This window comes from Priapulus caudatus, unplaced genomic scaffold (assembly GCF_000485595.1).
Source record: "Priapulus caudatus unplaced genomic scaffold, Priapulus_caudatus-5.0.1 Scaffold940, whole genome shotgun sequence".
Lineage (NCBI taxonomy): Eukaryota > Metazoa > Priapulida > Priapulimorpha > Priapulimorphida > Priapulidae > Priapulus > Priapulus caudatus.
Window position 1 is genome coordinate 59,791 of NW_014578001.1, and position 22,656 is coordinate 82,446.

The following is a 22,656-nucleotide window of genomic DNA, read 5'->3' on the forward strand; positions in this document are numbered from 1 at the left end:
GTGTGTGTGTGTGTGTGTGTGTGTGTGTGTGTGTGTGTGTGTGTGTGTGTGTGTGTGTGTGTGTGTGTGTGTGTGTGTGTGTGTGTGTGTGTGTGTGTGTGTGTGTGTGTGTGTGTGTGTGTGTGTGTGTGTGTGTGTGTGTGTGTGTGTATGTGTATGTCTGTGTGTTACCTTCTTGCGCAACCTCGGAGATGGGTAGGTTCTGCACGCTGGACATGTGACCGAGCACGCTGAAGATGACGAAGCCAGCGAGGATGCTGGTGAAGCAGTTCACACCGCTAGTGATCAACGCATCCCTGAAACATGACATACGCACGCACGGACGATGCTATCATCAGCTTCCTAATCATATAATTGTCTAATTAATTATCCATATTTTTCGTTACATAATTAACTCTAAAATTAGCATGTTAATTAATTGATTAATTAATTCATTATCAAGTGAGGAATAAAGAGAGAGAGAGAGAAAGGCCAGTTTTGTCGTAGTAGCCTGCTATACTGTATGCGCGATGTACGCGTGTATGTATATGTGTATGTATGTGTGTATGTATGAGTACCTGCGTGTGTTTGTGCGTGCGTGTGTAATGCGTTCGTGCGTGCATGCATATGTATGTATGTGTACGTGTGTGTGCGTGCGTGTGTGTGTGCGTGTGCGTGTGTACGTGCGTGCGCGTGTGCGTGTGTGCGCGTGAGCGTGTGTGCGCGTATGCGTGTGTGTGCGTTCGTAGCTACAGGCATCTGCAAACAACCAACAGTTGGCATTCACCTGTAGCAGTTATTGTGGAACCTGTTGTAGCTGGCGTAGGCCATCAGCGTCCCAAAGCCAGGCCCCAGAGAGAAAAACACCTGAGTAGCGGCGTCCGTCCATACCTGCAGCAGCATGGTGAGGCATAGGTAAACGCCAACGTAACACAGGTGTAAATGAGGCATGGCACAGGTGTGACGCAGATATAGCACACGTAGCTCAGGTGTCGCAGGTATGGAACATCTCATCTAAGGCGTCTACGGCCGGAAACGCACGTGTAAGTATGATATGCGTTCGAAACTTATTATTAAACGTATTAAACTCATATTTTTTAAATTCTGTTTTTAGTCATTGTCTTCGTGTATGGAGCAATAATAACATAGTATTAAAGATGTCGCGATTTAGTGATGTGAAGCGGACAGGAGATGCGAATTTATTCACAGAGTCGATACCTGCGTAGATTTCAATCTATGCCACTGTGGTTTCAGGTAGTATATGATGCCGTCTAGAGCGCCATCTAGCGTGATGCCTCTCACTAGCAGAACCAATAGTATGACGTAGGGTGCCAGTGCCGTGAACCATACAACCTAGTTTAAAAAAACACGTTACGCGACTTCTATTTTACGCACTGTGTCAACCTGTCGTTTGGATTCAAATGAGTTGGTGATGGCCTTTACACAACATGATCAATTGGCCATCAAGTGCCTTCACCTCAAGGTGAGAGTAAATGCCCCTGAGATACCGTTGTCAGAAACATCAAAAATGGTTATGACATCATTAATCTATATTGTCATATCTTTTGACGTGAAGTGTCACGAAAAAATCCATGACATTTTAGACTTGTGATAGCCTTCGTTATTTACGATGTTTCTGACCTCCAGTTCTTTGCCCGTCACTAATATTTTTCCCCAAGATACGCGCATGACGTTAGCGTGCGATCGCAGCGACACGGCACGAACACACACACACACACACACACACACACACACGCACGCACACGCACACACGCACACGCACACGCGCCGGAGATATCGCCGCTATCATTTTAGCTACAGAGAGATATATCTTCAACAACTCAAAATTCATGTACTATTAGTTCATCTTGCATTACGTGCTAGCGTAGCGCCAAGAGCTCATAATACCTGTTCACTAATAAATAAGGTAAAATTAGCTGCTAATCATAATGTATAATTACACCTGCAGCGGCAACACTGGGATTGCGTGTGAAGCAACATATAGCAGCAGCACAAGCGTTGAGACAACCGACTTACGAACGTGAAGACGGGGCTGATGATTGTCCAGCATGCTCGCCAGTAGATTCCGGGAGAGAAGCCTAACATGTGTTTGATGTCATCGGAAAACCGACTCACACCTGTGGCAATGGAGGGGACGTGTGGATGGAGACACGGTGCACAGGCGAGTGTGAACACGAACTCACAAACTGACTCGAGTTATAAAATCAAATTAAAATTTAAATGTAGACACACACACCAACTTTATATAATAGTGACGTCGGGATGTTTACGGACTGTACGTAATGCTGACGTCATCAAAACTTACCGTAGAACCAGCAGACAGCGACGGCCTCTAGAAACACGATAAACAATATGGATAGCTGAGTGCCGAATGCATCGTACATCTGTATCACATAGCTTCCACCCTGCAACACATGCAGCGCCTCGTATCTGATACCATGTGATAGTTTCACGCGTTCGGAATTGATCACGCTTTTGATACAAACGATGACGTCACGGCGTTACAACTTTTACAATAAACTGCTACAGTATTTATTTGCGTAATTTCAGCATCCCATGCCAGACGCATGAGGCTCGAGTAGCCGCTTACACTCGCTTTACCACACCAACGGTACACACCAAAATCAACGCTCATAAAATAGCGAAACGATTACAATTCAGATTATTTTCAATGTAGACTCGTTGTGATCAATCAGTTGGCTCACATGGCAAGATGGCTGTATATGGCAAGATGACTGTATATTGCAAGATGGCTGTATAAGGCAAGATGCGCACTCACGTAGGTGGTCGTAGGCAACGCTCCTAGGTAGCACCATAGCATCAGCGCAGCAACGAAGAGTTCCCGACGTCGCCTCAACGCCGGAAATTCATCACAGAATCCCGTGATAAGGGCTTCCAGCCCACCGAACTGTCATTTATTTATATAAACGCTTCTATAAACGCTAATATATATATATATTAGCGGACAAAAACGTAACTATACGGGCTACGCTGCACACATTACATTATAGTGTGTAATTACTATTTAATAGTTAATTTAATATTATTTAATCTTTATATATAATTGAATATTATAATCAAGGGCTAATAATACGTGTATAATAATGCATTATTATTATTTATATAGGAGATGATGAGTGACTCACAGTACTGTCTAGTCCGAGCGTTATGAGCATGAGGAAGAAGATGATCGCCCAGAGAGGAGCAAACGGCATCGCGGCGATCGCTTGTGCGCGCTACCACCTCAACACAGCCCCCGCGACTGCAGCAGCGAATCCCATTGAGCTGTGTGTGTGTGTGTGCTGTGTGTGTGTTGTGTGTAGTTGTTGATGTTTTGTGTCGTGTCTGATGTGTCGTGTGTGTGTGATGTGCTCGTGTCGCATGTGTGAGTGTGTGTGTGGTGTGTGTGTGTTTGTGTGTGTCGTGCATAGATGTGGTTGTGTGTGAATTGTGTTATATGCCTGTTGTGCTGAGATGATGTGGTGTGTTGGATAGTGTGATGTGTGACACCACCATCTAGTGGGGAGAAAAATATCTTTTCTTTCACAACGGGGGCGGGGTTGGCCACTTACCAGTAGTTAACGCGTACGCCCCTGGTTGTGGCTGGCTCGGTAGTGTTGTAGCTGTCTTGATGGGTGTTCTGTTTACTCTTCTTGCCGCATTGGACCTCGCGAGATCGGGTTAGCGTGTCGTTCATCGAACTTGGTTATTGCATCGTGCAAGCGCGAAGGACCCGCATGCACGAATGACGACAGGTCACGCAGCAGGACAGGTGCCTGCGATGAAGTACTAGTTGCTCCAATAGCGAGACCGTAACTATGTGGATCGATACGTGCATCCCTGGAACGGTCCATGAACGCATCACGCACGCATTTGAGCAGATTGGATGTCACTATCATTGGTCATGACGCTTCCTACATACTTTGACTAAGTAGTGGTCTTTAATTAATTATCATATTTTCTTGTTCATAATTATACTCTCAAAGGGATGTAGCGGATGCTTAAGATTAATTTTTGATTAAATTTAATTCCCATTATCAATTGTGAAGGTAAACTAACTACGAGGAAGCTGTGACGATATTCGAGAGACGAACAGGCAGTTTTTGTCGTCAGTAGCCTGCCCTATACTTTATTTGCGCTGATGTTGCGGTGTTTATGTACTCTATTGTCGTATGTATGCTTGTTTGTTAATGTATGTTCTTACTTTTCGTGTGTTTGTGCGTTGTCGTGTCTGTAATGTCGTTTCGCTGCGTCTTGCCTCTGGCATACTGATATGTATGTGTTCACCCGTGTCGTCTGTGCGTCCGTGTGTGTGTGTCCTTCGTTCGTGCGTGTCTCTGTACGTTCGGCTCGTTGCGCGTGTGCGTGTGTAAGCCGAAAGTCGTAGTATCTCTCTTCGCTTTCGTCCTCTCGTCGTCTGCATGTTCTTCTCGCCTTAACTCGGCCTTACCCTTTCACTTCGCTGTCGCGGCGTTTAATATTGCAGCGCTTCGTGTTGCGTATTTCGTTTACGTTCTATACAAGGCATCTGCATATCCAAATCCACTTTAACAGTTTGGCCACCTTTCACCTGTTAGCTCTCTTTATGTGTGAAACTTGTATAAGATTTTGCTGGCGCCTAGGCCGCACCACTTTATGTCTCGACGCCTCTCTTTTCTGTCTTTCCAAAGCCAGGCCGCAACGAAGAAAAATACATTTCTCGGAAGGTAGCGGTGCCGTTCCACTCTCTTTCTGCTAGCTCAGCAAATGGTGAGGCCACTAGTCGTCATTCACGCCAACGTCAACACAGGTGTGTAACACTCGTGACGGACATGGCCACCAGGCGGGTGTTGACGTTATCCCTCTTAACGACCCGAATATTGGAGCACACCGAGCTCAGGTGCTCGCTTGGTACTTTTGGCAATTCATCGTCATCTAAGGACGCCGGTCTTACGCGCGTGTGGACCAACAGCGACGTTGAGTTAGGGTGTAAATGCATATTCGCGTCGAAAGCTTATTATTAAAACCCGTACTTACAAACTCATCCATTTTTTAAATTTCCTGGTTTTTACGTAACGAAGATATTCTCTTTCACGAGGTGCTTTCTTCATCTTCCTTCACCATGTAATTTCCTCGGAGTTGGCCTCTCTTCTATTCTCGGAGTTAGGCACTGGCGCCAATACCACTAACGTGTGGATGCATATCCGTGTGGGACAGGAGTATGCCCTATTCAAAGGTAACCAGTATGTTTGATTTTAAACGATCTAGAATAAAATGTGAGACTTTTTTATGCTCTGTTAAGAATTCCATTGGACCTATTTACTTAGTTTAAGTCATTTTAACGATATATTCGCATTCTTTTTGAAAACAACTTTTCTTTATATTCCCACTGCCACGGGTTACAAAACTGACACGACATGCTATGCGACGGGGATCATTGCCGGATGTGACAAGGTGTACGTTGTCGTCCAAGGGAGGATTGGACGACGACACCCCCCACGAACAGCAGCGCCACCCACCGCCACATCTGCGTCCGCCCTGCCCCCCCCTGATACCACGCCCGCCGCCACATACCACCACACCCCTTTCGCACGGCACCTCTCGTACACCCCCGCGCCTCCGCTGCCAGAACCCCTCGCGAACCGCACCAGGCCACGCCAAACGCACGTACACCACACCCCTCAAACCCGCACCGCCCAGACCACTTTCCCGTCCTCAGCGCAGACCACCAGCAGACCAATACCCCCACCACGCGCCAGCGTCCCGCTCCGGCACCCGCACCTACTCACGCTCAGCCTGGTGGTAACGGCCTCCATCCTGACACCGACCCGACGAACCGCGCCCCCTTCGCCCGCCCTTCTAGACGGCTGGGACACATAACGGAGGGCACGCGTCAATAACCGCCTACGACACCGCCGCGGGCCCTCAATCCACCAGGCAAATTCGAAACCGAGCTCCCTACCGCCATACGCCATATTTCCTCCCTAGCGACTCCAATATCCTTCCCACAACCACAACCCTTACCAAACTCCCAGCACCCCGACCTCGGCACCGCCGAGCGACCGAAGATGTAGAGAGGAACGGCCACCGCATGGATCCGCAATTGTCTTCGTGCTATGGGGACACATATAGGAACGATAATAAAACTCGGTCGGCATTTAATGATGGGAAGCGGCATCCATCGGCAGATGCGAATTTACTTCACAGAGTCGGATACCGCGTCTATGACTCTTTGCAATTCTAATTGCCACTGTTCTGAGTTTCAGGTGAGTATATGATGCGTCGCGCTTAGAGCGCATTCTAGCGTGACTGCCTCCATTAGCAGGAGACCAATAGTCACTGGACGTAGGTGCCAGTGCGCTGAACCATACAACCTAGTTTCAAGAAAAGACACGTTACGCGTTCTATTTTAGGCACTGTGTCAACCTGTCGTTTGGATTCAATGAGTTTTGGTGGATGGCCGTGCTTAAGAAAACGGGGAAAATGAATAAATTAGGGGGCTCTTTGAAGTGGCGCCGATGTCACATCAAGATGGCGTCGAGGAGTAAAGTCAGCCCCTGAGCATAGCACGAGTTGTCAGAAAACATCAAAATTGAGGTGTCTATCATAGACATCGATTAAGTCTTATTGTCAATAAATACTTTTGACGGTGAAAGCTGTCACGAAAAAAAATCCATGACATTTTTAGCACCTTCTGGATAAGCTTCCAGTTTTTACGATGTTTACTTGGACCTCCACGGAATTCTCTTGTCTGTGGGCCCGGAATTCGACTGAATACTTTTTCCCGAAGATACGCGCATGACGTTAAGCGTGCGGGATCGGCCAGCAGGACGCGCGGCACGAACGAATCTTGTACCTCATAAAAAATATTAGATAGTGTATATATTAGTATTATATTAGTATATATATATATTAGTATTATATAGATATTGCTATAGCGCCTTATATATGTTATACTGGTTATTGGCACGGATTCGTGTATATATACGCATCAAATATTAAACATTACGATAAGTGAGGCGCGTGTGTACGACAGTCATAGAAATTTTGTCTTCGTATATTATTTGTTTTTGACATGCTCTCGCCGCCCGGCCAATAAGACAACCCCAGGGCTTTGGGCGACCTATCCACAGACCTCGGCGCGAAGTGTTGGCGCGCCAAGGGACTCCGTCCTGACGAGGAGGAAGAGAGTGCTGTCAAGCTGTTAAAAACAGGGTAAGAAGCAAGGCCGAAGAGGTATTTATCGCGGCAGTCAAGTGTGAGTTGGGAAGAGGTGATGGGAAGGCGACCAACAGGAGAGGTCAAGGCAAAAATGTCGTTCGGAGTGGCGATGGGGTTATTTGGGTGCCGAACAGACGTGCGGCTGACGGCTGATCGAATAAATGATAGGATTGCGTGAAGGATGAAGGACTCGCGCCCTAGGTAAGCTGACGCGCGTGGCCGTGTAAAGGAGGACGCGGTGAGGAGAACGAGAGGAAGGAGATGGGATGGAGGAGACTGTGGCAGAGACGAACGCATGTCTTTCTCTCTCTCTCTCTCTTGACGTCATATATAGCCCATGATATGTGCGCGTGCGGATGGCGGTGCGGAGGATTGGACGGAGAGATGAGACTCTACTGTCACAAAGAAAGATGGGACGCATGGAGAGGATGAGTTGAACAGGTGGCTCACAGAAATGCTGTGTAAGCGTGAGTTAGAGAGAGAGATAGGACGAAGGATTTAGCTGAGCATATCTATAGCCCCCGTCAAGGCCTACTAGAGGAAGATTGACGATGCCGGAGCGTTCTCTCACAGTAGATTGTCGATGATGGCTCGTGTCTGAGATCGCCCACGCGCGCTGGGCGTACGCAGGCAGCGAATCTGTTGATCCATAGAAGAACGGAGAGCGCGAGGCTGGAAACTATCGCGCTGACACCATGTTTTGTCCCTTGTGTGTTCTTTTTCTGTCACTTCCGATTCACAACGCGCACGTAGACCACGCGAAAACACACCAACCATCCACACACACCGGAGCACAAATGCAAACACAGCACGACGAGGCGCACGAGCAGGCACGACGGGCCACACACGACAGCACGAACACAGCCCTCGACACACAACACACCACACACATACACAGCGCACGAACTGGCACGCGAAATTGCAGCCGCAGCGCAACGCGACAGTGGCACGCACGTGCGACACGTGGCACGCGACACGCACACACACACACCAACACACACACAGCACGGGAAGAAGCACGACTTCCAGCAACGCAACACGCGACAAGCACACGCACACGCAACGGAAAACAGCAAGACACATCAACGGAATCACACTGAGAACCAGGCGAACACAGCTACACCCACACACGCTGCGCCCTACACACACACATTCTTTACTCGCCTTCCCCGACTGTTTTTGATTGCCTTCACAGACCCCGCAATAGTAAGAGAGAACCTGATGGATGAAAGACAATAGGTAGATAAAGCACAGCGCTATGTCCCATTGTGTATGGAGCCTAAAGCGCTCGCATTTCTGTAGTTTCCTGTTCGATGCAGCAGCTGCAGTTGCCTTCCTCCTTGAATATGTGACAGTGGTTATATGGATAGGGCCGGCTTAAACACACCGTATGATTGTATACTGCCGTGTTGTTTTCGTTTTTACTTACAACTCAACACGGCACACAGCATTGCGCGTACCCCTAAGATAACACCAGGTGACGATACATATGCGCGGCACGCGTGTGCCACAGGTACTACAAATATAAATGATAGTGTTATATTTATATATATAAGAAGTAAAATCAGTTTTTCCTAACTTTGCCAAGTGTTTATAATTACACGGAAAGTATTGAGCGCAATGACAACAACCTAATGCATCACATGTCGCAGCGATAACTCCGGTATTTTTCTGCCATTTAAAGAAAGCTGATAGGTAGATTGTATATATTGACACGAGATGAGATACTTATTATATAGTATAAAGTATATATGCTGTTGTGTGATCCCGTTGTTGCTGGCCGGTGGTGGGCGTTACGGAGTGTTATAGGCGACTACAGTAGTGAGCAACGGGGTAGAGAGCATGAGACAGACAGAGAGACCAATCGGATCGTGAGATTGATTTTTAAAACAAAGAGAGCAGCTCTCCAGAGAGGTGAAGAGCGTCCCGCGCGCGATGACATCACGGTCACTTGCACGCCCAATACGCATCGCTCCGCTATGCACGCACCGCACGTGCCGCCACGCACGCATTGCACGCACGCACTGCACTCGCCACGCAGCGTGCACGGTTACTGTGCAAGATACCTTCGTGGCGCGCAGCGCTCGTAGAATTCTCCCGCGTTGATAAGTGTCGCTTCTCAGGTGCAGTTAGGCTTGCTCGTTTCGCAACGTGCGGCTCCTATTGGTCTCGTACACCGTGGCTCCGGACCCGTGGTCACCGTTTTCTGTCGCGCGCGTGTCTCTAGACCAGATTTTACAGATTAGCGAAATGTAAGTGAGTACATAGAGCGTCCTGATCGCTCGTACGCCTCGACCTTCTGTTGTCACTTGTGTGCCTAGTATATCAGGACTATCGAAACGACTGGGACTTGCAATCCCGCCATTGAGTGGCCTCGTATGCTCATTCCTTTCTTTGCTCCATCTAGTTCTTCGGCCACTGGCGTCTGCAGACACCCTTAGCCGCGGAGGAATAGCTTCCCCGCTCTTGCGTCATTCTCTGGCTCCTGTCTCGTCGCCTCTCATCTCTGAATCCTCTCTGCTTTCTCTCCTCGTCATCACGTCTCTTTCTCTCCATCTCTCTCTCTCCCGCTCCATTGCATGTCTCCCTTTCTCCCTCTCCATCTCCCTTTTCCTTTCACTCTCCCTCTCCATCTCTCTCTTCCTTTCACTCTCCCTCTCAATCTCTCTCTTCTTTTCACTCTCCCTCTCCACCTACCTCTTCCTTTCAGTCTCCCCCTCCATCTCCCTCTTCCTTTTACTCTCTCTCTCTCTCTCTCTCTCTCTCTCTCTCTATCTCCTTCTTCCTTTCACTCTCCCTCTCCATCGCCCTCTTTCTTTTACTCTCTCTCTCTCCATCTCCCTCTTCCTTCACTCTTCCTCTCCATCTCCCACTCTCTCCTCCATCTCCCTCTTCCTTCACTCTCCCTCTCCATCTCCCTCTTCCTTTCACTCTTCCTCTCCATCTCCCTCTTCCTTTTACTCTCCCTCTTCACCTTCCACACATACTCCTTCCCCCTCGCCCGCTTCTGCTATTCGGGGTTCCCTTTTCCTTGCCATTTCTCTCTCTCGATCTTCATCGCCTTCAACCCCTTTTTTTCTTTCCCTCTCTCTCTCTCTCTACCTTTCTCCCCCTATATCTATCTATCTCTGTCTTTCTTTCCCTCTCGCTCTCCCTCCCTTTTCCCCTCTACCCCTCTCTCTATTCCTACACCTACTATAGCACTATCCGCTGTGTCTGCTGTAAGGTTGTGTTTGTTGTTATTGTTAATTCTGTTCTTTCTTCTGTTTTCCCAACGCTTCGTCCAATTTCTTGTATCGCCAACAATCTCCTTCCTTTCTCTCCTCCTCCCTTAAACGATCTTTTAACGCATACCCTCGCATAGCCTCTGTGTCAAGTTTTAAAACACCGTCATGCAAAAAAATTGTTTCAAGAAATCGAATATATCGGTTATCGATGACTTAACTAGTATAGTCAATGGAATTCTTAACAGGATAAAAATCTTCATTTATTCTAGATCGTTTAAAATCAAACATACGTGGTTACCTTTGAATAAGGGGCATACTCTGTCCCACACGGATATGCATCCACAGCGTTGGTATTGGCCCAGTGCCAACTCGAGATAGAAGAGAGGCAAACCTCCGAGGAAATACATGGTGAAGTAAGGAATGAAGAAAGCACCTGCGTGAGAGAGAACACCACTACTGTCACCGTCAGAGAGACATCGAGTAGAGGGAAGCGAGTGAGAGTGAGAGAAAGAAAGTAAGCGAATGCGAAGAAGAGAGGGGCACAAAGGTGGGAAAATTAAAAAGAAGGTGACTAGAGGAATTAAGAATACGTATAGGGGAGCGAGTGAAGGGTGTAAGGCCGAGTTAAGGCGAGAAGAACATGGCAGAGGAGAGGAGAAGCGAGAGAGAGAGAGAGAGAGAGAGAGAGAGGGAGAGGAGAGAGGGGAACAAAAGAAGGTGAATAGAAGCTCGAGTGTATGAAGGGCATCAACCTCCGACGAGACCTCAATCTCATACCTGCTCTTCTAGCGTGGACGGCGGGGACACGCCATCTGCTATGAGCATACCTTCCGCCTGGCTACCGCCTGGCTCCTGGGCAACTTAACGCCCCCAGCATACACCCTCAAGCACCCCTGCCGCGCGGGGCGTACGCGTTCACATCTGGTAAGTGCACCCCGCCCGTGTGAGAAAGATATTTTTCTCACACGTAGAATGGTGGTGTTTTTTCGCAGATTTCTTCTGTGAATGCTGATGATGATGATATTAGGATGCAGGCATGCAAAGTTGTTGGGGCAACCGCGTCCCGACGCTCCGTCATGGTCGATGTGATGGTGTGTGTGTGGTGTGTGCGTGCGTGCGTGCGTGCGTTGCGTGCGTCGCGGCGTGCGTGTGTGGTGTGTGTGCGTGCGGTGCGTAGCTGGTGCGTGGTGCGTCGCGTGCCGTAAGCGTAGCGTGCGGTGCGTGCGTGTGTAGTGTGTGTCGTGTGTGATGTGTGTGTGTGTGTGTGTGTGTGTGAGCTACTGTGTGTAATAAACACCGACTATTATCACATACGGTGTGGCCACCTGATGCCATTGTTACGAGCCGGAATAGAGCCCGTCAGGGTTTAGCGAGAAATGAGAGCACGTAGTCATGAGTTAATTTAAAACTTTTAACAATAGGCGACCGTCTCCCGGGAACGCGCGCGCGTGCGTGCGAGATTGCGCTCGTATGTATGGTGTTCCAAAATTGCCATCGCGCGTCGTGCGATTCAAATGTGCGACGTCGCGCACGACGTTGTACATTTTTGTTCCATAATTGTCGTCGCGTCGTGTTTTTTATTCCTTCCTCAACCACGACGTCGCCCTTGGCAAACACGACGTCGCGCATTTTCAACCACGACGTGGCTCTTTTTCAAACGCGACGTCGCCCTTTTTCAAACGCGACGTCGCCATTTTTCAAACGCGACGTCGGTCTTTTTCAAACACGACGTCGCCCTTTTTTAACCGTGTTCCATAAATGCAATCGTGCGCCGTGCGGCCCATCTAATTGTCACTAAAAACAAGAGAGCGGAAGTATTATTTACACAGCACGAACTCATATACGTAATACTCGTTTACAATCATAATTTAAATATAACGAAACAATATTAAAGGATCTATAGATAGACCTATATGCTATAGTCCGGAGAATGTTAATTAGCATTACACAAATTTATATACATTCATTTATGGTATAGATATGTGAAGACAGGCATATGCAAATCTGGAACAAAAATGTCAAGGCTGTTGATTTCAAAAATCCCCAATTTTATTCTAAATTAACTAGACCGTACAACCCATATTCTGTATATAAATACTGTGCAAAGCTGTGAAAGCAAATTTTCACTTGTTTTCATCGCTGTGAATCAGAAAATCAAATCGAGAGTTGCAATGTATGCTAGGAATTGGATAAATATTAAAGTAAATAGACCTACATGTTATAATGATAACACTTACCGCAAAGGAATTCTTGTTAGGGAACAGGGGGTTGTCGTTGGTGAAGAAGTTTGTCTTTGAAACGGACAAGTAAGCGTAGTATAGGGCGCAAAAGCAAAAACACAATCAGAAGAATGAGGCAATTAAGCGAGCGAGCGTAAAACTGCTCGCAAAAAGTAGTCGAAATTAGATGGGCCGCACACCGCGCGATGGCATTTATGGAACACGGTTAAAAAAGGGCGACGTCGCGTTTGGAAAAGGGCGACGTCGTGGATGAAAAAGGGCGACGTCGCGTTTGAAAAAGGGCGACGTCGTGTTTATGCACACAGGGAGATTATGGAACAGAAATTCCAGAACAGAATGCACAGATGGAACATTTGAATCGCACGAAGCGCGATGGCAATTTTGGAACGCCATACTATGTATGCGTCGGCCTGCGTGCGTGCGTGCGTATACGCGCGTGCGTGCGTTTGACCCCGTCCTCCTGCAATTCCCTCCGCCCCTCCCCCATTTCCCTCCGCCTCCTCTCTCGGTGCTATACGCTACCACTCACCGCCGCCGTTTCGATAGCAGATGTACGGAAACCGCCAGACGTTTCCCAGGTCGACGGCGAATCCGATGACGGACAGCAGGAAGTCAATCTTCTTCCCCCAGTGCTCGCGTTCAGCGCCCTGGTGACCTTCTTCCATCCCGAGGTCATCCCCCTTCGCCGCTAACTCCTTCATCCCGCACGTGACGTCACCGCGTTCGTCCATCTCTGGAGCAGTGTCCGGTGGCGAAGGTGAGACGTATAGTTAGAGGTAGGCCGTCATTCGGCTTGGCGGCGGCGGTGATGACGTAAGCGCGGTGACAGACGATCGGATATCGGCGGCAGTTTAGTTGCTGCGATGAAATGACGGCGTCACGGAAAAATCTCGTGTCGTTATTTCTTCTCTCTTGTGCGGATTTTCTCTCTCTCTTTTTCTTTCTTTTTTTCTCTTTCTCTCTCTCTCTCTCTCTCTCTCTCTCACTCTCCCTCTCTCCTTCTCTCTCTTTCTCTCTCTCTTTCTCTCTTCCTTTCTTTCTCTCTCGCTCTCTCACTTTCTCTCTCCGTCTTTCACGCTCGCTACCTCCCTTCTTTCTCCCGTATACACGCTCTGTCGGACGAGTCACTCACAAACAGTCGCCGTCCGCGTTTCTTCACATACACACCTACACGTATATAGCACACGACTGCATGTTTCACGCGTGATAGATAGAAGATACACACCTACACGTATATAGCACACGACTGTTTCACGCGTGATAGATAGATAGAAGACTATGTACGCATGCGCGTGCTTCACGCTCAGTGTTTCAGCATCACGCGTTCACCACACACACACACACAGACCGCGCGGGTGTACACGGGCCGCGAGAGAACAGGAAAAGAACGGGAACGCTGTACATATAGAAGCGCGAAGGAGGAAACGGAAGTCCGCACGTGGTCAAGTTGTTGCAGTAGTAGGGAAAACTCGGGTCCCCGTGCGTGCTCATGTGCGTCAGTGCGACCAGACGGAACAAGCTTGACTTTTAAAGGCCTCGTTCGCGCTGGACTGGTTGTATCCAAGTATCGAGCGCGCGCGTGTGCGTCTCCCGGCCTCGTGACGTCATCCAACATGGCGGACGTTTGCTGTGCGCGATCGTCAGCTACAGAGAGAAAATAACGAAGAACACATACAGCTATACTGCTGCGTGCATGATTTGTCGCCATACGTCACTAAACAAACGCGTGGCGCGTGATTGGATACAATCCGCTATATTATATAATACTAGGGGAAAATATTTGTATTTTTTATTTAATATCGTAATTACTAATGTTACTAATCATCATAATTTTATCCTGTCACTTAGATAGCTCGAAATTACATTAAAGACACAATGAACAATATTGAATGAAAAAAATAAAACGTAAAGGAATTCCCCCCCCCCCTGGGATTTGAACCTGCACCCTCTCTGCCTTTAACATATCCACGACGCTATTCACTAGACTTTAATGCGGGTGAAATACTATTTATTACAATATTATATGTAAAAAATAAAACACTATTACGTACGCCGCGCAGCTGCAGCAGCGGCACTGTATGGTTCCTGAAAGTCAGCTGTATGGTTCCTGAATTTCATGACTGAATGCTTCAGGATTCAATTATTTTAATGCATTGCTCTTGTTCTAGTTGTTTATATCTAATCAGACTAATGTTAGAGGATAGTGAATACATGTGTGCGGATACGCGTTCAGACGCACACACACACTTCAAAACTTCTGTCGTACAACTGCGATCCAAAATGGCACCTGTTACGTTAGAAGTACATGACCAATCAGCGTCATCGTCTTGTATATCAAGTGCATGCTTACCACGGTTGAATGGAGGCGTGTTTACATTGTATTTGTAACGTGAATATGCTCTAGTTCGAATGAGTTATGTGTCTGCACTCAGGAAATCCCAAAGACTTCTCTGTATTGGAGGCCATCTAGTCAGAAGGGGGATTATAAATAAGATGTCGTCCGGGAGTGATGCAACTGCTGGAATCATCGGTAAGGTGCCGTCCTACTCCTGGCTATATAATGCTCCATTAGGAGTGTTCCCAACTTTCATATCATTAATGATTATATGATTAATGATTGATAATCCTAACCCTAACCCCAACCCTCACCTAAATGACATATTAAACCACAAACTAATATATGACCATGACCATATTTTTTTTTTCAGTGATTGGCGATGAGATCCTGAAAGGACAGACGTTGGACACTAATTCTCACTTTCTCAGCAAGCATTTGTTTTCACTTGGAGTGAAAGTTCAGCGAGTGAGTGACACTACGACACTGTTATTAGTGTTGTCAATCGGTTGTAATTTCGTAATCGATCATCGGTTGGACCCAAGTAACCGATGATCGGAATTATACAATCGGTTACTCGGGGTGTTGAATGCCTGCGTGTGCGTAACGTCGTGTGCATGTACGTGTGTGCATGTATGTGCTTGTTTAGCCCTGTTTACTGTTTGTTTTGCACTGTTTACTACTGTGTGTATAATACATGTACTGATTCTCATCATTTTTCCAAGTTTTTTTTTTTTTTCGATGAAATTGATTATGGATTTTGATAACCAAGCGCTTGGTTCGAGCCACTGCTCAACCGATGATCGAGTATAATCGATGATCGTGACATCACTAACTGTTATATTCAACAGTTGCTAATTAGGGAAAGTGAAGTATAATGATAGTATATAGTACAACGGTATGTTCTATATCCCTTAATATGCTTGTGAGAATTAGACCATGTATTTCCTCTATAAATTCTTGTTTAGGTGTCAGTGATTCCTGACGACCTGGAAGTCATAGCGAAGGAAGTTAGAGAATTTTCGTCGAAGTATACATATGTGCTGACATCTGGTGGCATTGGACCAACTCATGATGACATGACTTCAGAGGGCAAGCATCTTTTTGTTTAATATTTTGACTTCATTGGTTCTTTAGCCTAAGTGGTTGCAGGTGGTTTATGAGTAGTTGTGGAGTAAAGCAGCTGCTTTGCTAAATAGCTAAAGGCAGTGTACCTATATTAATGCTGACTATTACTGAGTAGCCAGCTCTGCCTAGGAAAAATCTTATTTGTTCTTGAGGTCAGGTGACTTTGTGCCACCGGTGTAGGCTGTGGTCTGCTCTCTATTAAATAGTATCATTATTTCTTGATGTAATTGATTTATCAAAAATTTCAAACTGCTTAGCAACGACGACTCAGTCGAGATGGAGAGCTCCATTTGATATCCGCTGACTGAGCATATGCAGATAGATTGATTGATGGATGAATCGATTGATGGACAGATGGATGGATGAATAGATGAATAGATAGATAGATAGATAGGTAGGTATAGGCAGGAAGGCAGGGAGGTAGGTAGGCAGGCAGGCAGGCAAACAGGCAGACACAGTGACAGACAGCAGATAGACAAACAGACTCACAGATAAACACTTTTTTATTCGCAATAAGATGGTACCTTGGGTAACAACAACAACAACAACAACAACAACACTGTTATAGCTCGTGAGCTCCTCGACGCTGCTGACGTGCACTTGTTTTGTTCTCGCTCGCAGGTATAGCGATGGCGTTCGGGGAGGAGGTGAAACCTCACGCGGAACTAGTGAAGCTCGTGAGGCAATTCTTCGGCGACGTCAGCATGGATTCACCAGAGATGAAACTAGCGCACGTAAGCAGTCGTAGCGACTCTGTAGTGACGAATACAAGAACGCTACGACAGGCCTAGATCATTGCCGCATAATGTTACGACAGACAGCGTCCGGCCTGCGGGCGTGAAGGTTTGAGATGGTTCCTCCGTGGCAATGTCGTGCTGCTGTTGTCACAGCTACAGGACTGTAGTGAGCACTAGCGCGATAAATAATAAACATAGTTTAGCTGTAACACGTTGCGTCTAAGTTACATTGTCGTTGTTGTACCCTAATATAGCAATATACGTACAGTCGTAACTGTATATCCTTATATAATCATCCTCATTTATAACGAAACATAGTGCCTGAGACAAAGCTCTCTCTCTACCTCTACAGTAATGATGTGCTTGTACTGACTGGCTTTCATGGCACTGGGGTTGTGTACAGGTGCCAGAGTCAGCGCAGCTAAGGTATGGCGTTCACCCGATCACCGGCAAGACGGCCCCGTATCCTCTCGTCACAGTCAGGAATGTCTACTTGTTTCCCGGCATTCCTCATCTACTGGAGCGTAACTTTGCCAATGTGGAAGTGAGTATATACACGTATATAGATAATATGTCGCTATAGCTATGGATGAATACATAGATAGTAGATACATACACAAATCGAGAGTCGGTCTTGTTGTGCGTACCTTCACTTTCACTATTCTCGAAGTAACTGCTTATTATAATATGAATTAATAAAATGTGATTTTGCAGTGAGTATAGCATTCATCCAACAATGTTGAGTGAAGCTATGCCATATTGGTAATATAACATGATGGCCTTTTTAACTTATCTGGCCATAGATGGCAGCACAGGCATCCCATAATAATTATGACGGCTGCTCTTCAGCACTTGTTTCGCAACGAGGCCGTACAGTTTCACGTGAGACAGATGTTCCTGGCCCAGGATGAGATGTCCATCGCCGGCATGATCTCCAAAGTAAACAAGCAATACAAAGATAGGGTTGATTTGGGGTCTTACCCGAAGCTAGACAACAGGTACACATACACACAAGCTACACCGGCTTAGTCCTGTATTGACAATTGTGTAATTGGGAAGGCCAGATTAGACGACGAATTGTTTTACTGCTAAATTGTTGTGGGAGTGATATGCATAGAAGTGTGTGATATCGAAGATTATTCTTGGTAGCAGAAAATTTCCCTTCGTTGTATCTTCTAATGTCATGCACTTCTGATGATAGTTATAAATAGATGAGCAGAATAAGTAGCAGTTTAAGCTCATTTTATCTGCATATGACATTCACTGGCGTGTATAATTTCTCACATAACTTGTCTCTTGATTAACCTGTTCTACGTTTCTGTCAGCTACTACCAGGTCAAGCTGACGATACAGGGGAAAACGACAGAGATAGTGGACGAGGTATACAACCACCTAGCATCCTTGTTTCCACCGGGTAAGTAGTCATCGGAGTCATGTAACATTTGTTGATAAAGAAGTACTAAAAACCTGCTTTACGGCATGAACTTACCGCTGGGAACAATTTCATGCGCCTAAATTGAGATGATTCCTACCCAGCTCTACCCAATTGGTGTCGTGATAGCAGGTTCTAAAAACAATGCTCAGTGACAAAATTGACACTAACGTTGGCAGAGATCCTGCTGGACTACGACGTTGATCCCGTCGCTCACGCCGCAGACAAGGTCTACGCGCTCGCCGACACGTTCCCGCACGCACGCCACGCACTAGACGTCATCGAAGAATGCTTCGATAGATACAGGTAAGAGTGGCGCGACCTGGTGGTGCTGATAGTAGCGCCACCTGTGTGCCACGCGCTAGGCGTCATCGAAAAATGCTTCGATAGATACAGGTGAGAGTAGCTCGACCTGGTGGTGCTGATGGTAGCGCCACCTGGTGGTGCTGACACCACAGATTTCATCGTCGAGAGTAGGGAGAATTCGGTGGTTCGTTGTGAATAAGTGCTATTGTAAACGGAACAACACGAAAGGACTGGCAATATGGAACCGCGAGCGATCGAAAAGCTAAACTACGCGAGAGAATGACTTGTGGCGAGGGAACCTCAGGTAGCGACGATAGAGACACCAAGATGTGGAGAGAGCAGGCTCTGTGATTTGAATTTGCAGCGTAGGTGCTTGAATTTTGCAGTTTCTATTCTGTTCACAGTCTCGAGGAAGTGTGTCTGAGTTTCAACGGAGGAAAAGATTGCACCGTCCTTCTACATCTAATGCATGCCGTCATGCAAAGGTGGGCGAAATTTTCCCAATCGTTCCTTTAGAGTCGTAACTGTACAGCAGTCGGCGACGAAGTTCCATGTAATAGCACGGTGCACTCGTAGTTAAAGTCTCTTTGTGTGTAGCATTGGTACTACTATATATTCTACTATATATTACTATTCTATTGGATGTTCTCTTATATGACTTGTAAATGTGGATAAGGGTAGTGGCTGTGTCAGACTCATTATTTTCTGGACGTGTAAGCAATGGCATGCTGGGTGTAGATTGTTGCAGCAGTGAATGAACGAGTTGCTGCATTGTGGAGGTAGTTGATGCAGTTACCTACAGGTGGCGCCGCTGTGTTGTTGTGCAGGAGGTATCCGGGCAACCGCGCGGGGATGCCGCTGCTATACGTGAGATGTGATCTTCCGTTCCCAGAGGTAGAGCAGTTCATTCACGAGTCCGCTGACAGGTGGGTGATGTGCGTGCGTGCGTGCGTGCGTGCGTGTCTCACTCTGCCACTATCATTTGCCGATGTTCTATCAGTGTTCAACACCTGTCATTCCTGTGTAGTCTTGTCATCGGCTGTCCTCTCTCAGTCGTACTGTTGTGCTTTTCCTGACATCTTTCCTGTCATGCACCACTATAGGATCTAGTAAAAGCAATTATCTTATTAGCCTATAAATTATGTTTTATTCTTTATGTTTGTATTGATATGTCTGGTCTGTGATGTTCTAGTAAACAGCAAAGTTTTATTGGATGTCCTTATTTATTGAATGAATCGTCATTTCAATACGTAAAAATCTAGTGGCGAGTGCAGTGTCATGGCGTGCCTGCAGTGTCATGGCGTGCCTGCAGTGTCATGGCGTGCTGCAGTGTTCAAGTGGCGTGCGGGCAGTGGTATTGGGCGGTGGCCTGCAGTGTCTGATGGCGTGGCCTGCAGTGTCATGGCGTCCTGGCAGTGTCAAAATGCGTGGCCTGCATGTGTCATGGCGTGCCTCGCAGGTGTCATGGCGGTGCCGTGCAGTGTCATGGCCTGCCTGGCAGTGTTTTCCCCCCCCCCCCCCCATGCGTGCCTTGGCGAGTGGCATGGCCGTGCCTGCATGGCATGGCGTGGATCGCAGGTCAATGGCGTGCTGCAGTGTCATGGGCGTGCCTGCAGTGTCATGGCTGTGCCCTGCAGTATGTCATGGCGTGTGCAGTGTCATGGCGTGCCTGCAGTGTCATGGCGCTGCCTGCAGTGTCATGCTGCCTGTCAGTGGCATGGCGTGCCTGCAGTGTCATGGCGTGCCGTGCAGTGTCATGGCGTGCCTCGCAGTGTCATGGCGGTGGCCTGCATGTCCCGGCCGTGCCTAGCGGTTGTCAATGCGTGGCCTGGCGCGTGTCATGGCGTGCGCCTGTGCGGCTGTCATGGCGTGCTCGCTGCAGTGTCATGGCGTGCCTGCAGTGTCATGGCGTGCCTGCAGTGTCATGGCGTGCTGCAGTGTCATGGCGTGTCCTGCAGCTGTCCATGGCGTGCCTCGCAGTGCATGGCGGTGCCTGTCAGTGTCATGGCGTGCCTGCAGTGTCATGGCGGCCTGCAGTGTTCATGGCGTCCTTGGCAGTGTCATGGCGTGTGTGGGCAGTGTCCATGGCGTGCGTGCAGTGTCATGGGCGTCACTGCAGTGGCATGGCGTGCTGGAGCAGGCACATATGTAGACGTTGAGTGCAGTGCTATTCATCGATCCAGCTGATGTTCAACGCTCCGATATATCCTCTCAAATGTATGGCCTAGGCCCTCGTTCTGCCTGAGCCGGTAAAATCAGAGATGCTATTAGAGACCCATGCAGGCAGCAGCAGTCAGAGCAACCAGCATCAGGAGTTGAAGGCCGATATCATGGGCACACGTCGCAGCCGATCTCCAGGGCTGTGGGCGTGCTATCGTGAACGTATCTGTACGATCGGTGTGGATAGATGCAAACCTCATGTAATTCACATCCTGATACAATGTTTGTGATTGTTGTTTATGACATATCTATCTAACCATCTGCTCTCTCTCTCTACGTCTTCTCTCTCTCAACTCTCCTCTCTCTCTCTCGTCTCTCTCTCGTCTCATCTCTCTCTGCACTTCCTCTCTCTCTCTTTCTCTCCCTCTCGTCTGCTTCTCTCTCTTATCTCTTTCTCCTTCTCTCTCCTCTCTCTCCTCTCCCTCTCTCTCTCTCCTCTCTCCTCGCTCCTCTCTCTCCTCTCTCTCATCTCGTCTGCTCTCCCTCTTCGTCCTCGTCTCCTCTTTCTCGTCTCGCCCTCCTCTCTTTCTTTCTCAGCTCTTTCCTCTCTCCCCGTCTCGTCTCTCCCTCTCTCCTTTTTCTGCTCTCTCTCTCTCCTCTCTCTTCTTATATATATAATATACTATTTGTTTATTTATATATACGTACATTGCAGGCACACACACGCACAGATAACAATAATGTTCGTCGAAAAGAAAAGAAAGATGAAAGGAAAGAAAATGTAATATACCTCTACTATAACTTGTTGCTGTCCTCTACAATTCTTGAATAAACGTAACACACTGCAAGCAAAACTCGCTTTGCCCTCAAATAAGATTCCTTGTTTGACCGCCCGCTCTCAATCCTCGGCTGTCTTGCAGCTGACCATGAGGCATTCATGATGACCGATGCTGGATGGCCGCAGTTCATGCGAGTGCAGCCGATCATGGACTGGACGTACGAAGACATCTGGAAGTTTCTGCGACAGCTGTGTGTGCCCTACTGCAGTCTCTACGATAAAGGGTAGGTGGGCACGCCCCGTCTTCATTTGACCCATCCGACTGAGGGATATAACAGTGATGTGTTTGGGTATTGTTGCCTAGATTGGTCGAGTCGAGCCGGTTCGTACGTGTACACGCATGTTTTTACACCAAAATGTTGAATTTGTGGCACTTTATTACTATGCATTGTTTTGGAATGTGCTGTTGCAACAGTGATTGGCTAGCACGGCCTGTGAATCACAGCAGGAGGATAGGGTCAGTTTATTGCTCTCAACACGTTGTTCCGCCGCCCTTTTCCTCAGAAATCGTTCCATTTCCACAATGTGTTTAGAATTTCAGGCAAAGTCGAACGATGCGCCGTGCTTTAGTAGCATATGAAGAAACCATGTTACTGTTTGTAACATAGTGACTCCAATTACCCTGCTTCAAATTTCCCGAATCCTACCTGAAACTCACCGTTGTTTGGCTTATACTGCACACGTGGTGTGTTTGATTGTTAATGATTATTGATTATTGATTATTATTGATTATTGATTATTAATGATTATTAATGATGTGTTTGATTGGTATTGATGATTACTTGATGGTATTGTTCTAAATGCGTATTTTGTTGTTTGGGTGGATGACTGTGTAATTCTTCGGCAGATACACGTCTCTGGGAAGCATGCACAACACGCATCCAAACTCACAACTCAAGTACATGGACCAGGACATGGTGAAGTACAGGCCAGCGTACAAGTTGAAGGATGCCAGCCAGGAGAGAACAAATCGCTTCTGACAACCCCTGACACCCCCTGCCTTCCACCAACTTCCCACCAGTCTTCCTTCCACCCGCCTCCCGGGATCCCACC

General features: G+C 47.4%; 2 protein-coding genes across 2 annotated transcripts in view; one reads left to right on the forward strand and one right to left on the reverse strand.

The window, feature by feature from the left end:
- The window catches only part of LOC106814537 (sodium-dependent serotonin transporter-like), a 23,671-nt gene extending 10,084 nt beyond the window's left edge, over positions 1-13,587 (reverse strand). Inside the window, exons 1-6 of the mRNA XM_014818853.1 lie at positions 13,197-13,587; positions 10,718-10,860; positions 3,147-3,236; positions 2,780-2,908; positions 2,306-2,405; positions 2,017-2,117 (exon numbers count right to left, since the gene is read on the reverse strand). Coding sequence (XP_014674339.1) covers positions 2,017-2,117; positions 2,306-2,405; positions 2,780-2,908; positions 3,147-3,236; positions 10,718-10,860; positions 13,197-13,398 — 765 coding nt within the window. The 5' untranslated portion in view covers positions 13,399-13,587. The remainder of the gene's footprint in view (positions 1-2,016; positions 2,118-2,305; positions 2,406-2,779; positions 2,909-3,146; positions 3,237-10,717; positions 10,861-13,196) is intronic.
- Positions 13,588-15,030: 1,443 nt separating this feature from the next.
- On the forward strand, positions 15,031-22,638 carry LOC106814538 (FAD synthase-like). Its single transcript, XM_014818854.1, has 13 exons — positions 15,031-15,197; positions 15,376-15,470; positions 15,971-16,094; positions 16,752-16,864; positions 17,271-17,411; positions 17,717-17,865; positions 18,193-18,281; positions 18,479-18,605; positions 19,010-19,090; positions 19,433-19,531; positions 20,889-20,968; positions 21,686-21,827; positions 22,451-22,638. The coding sequence occupies exons 1-13, from the start codon at positions 15,077-15,079 to the stop codon at positions 22,581-22,583; spliced, it is 1,494 nt and encodes a 497-aa protein (XP_014674340.1). The 5' UTR covers positions 15,031-15,076; the 3' UTR covers positions 22,584-22,638.
- Positions 22,639-22,656: the final 18 nt, after the last annotated feature.

Bases quoted from the DNA above. Each gene is read 5' to 3' on its own strand.
- LOC106814538 (XM_014818854.1), top strand. From the start codon at position 15,077: ATGAGTTATGTGTCTGCACTCAGGAAATCCCAAAGACTTCTCTGTATT. The intron at 16,095-16,751 runs GCAAGCATCTTT...TCTCGCTCGCAG, and splicing joins TGATGACATGACTTCAGAGG to GTATAGCGATGGCGTTCGGG. The intron at 16,865-17,270 runs GTAAGCAGTCGT...GGTTGTGTACAG, and splicing joins CAGAGATGAAACTAGCGCAC to GTGCCAGAGTCAGCGCAGCT.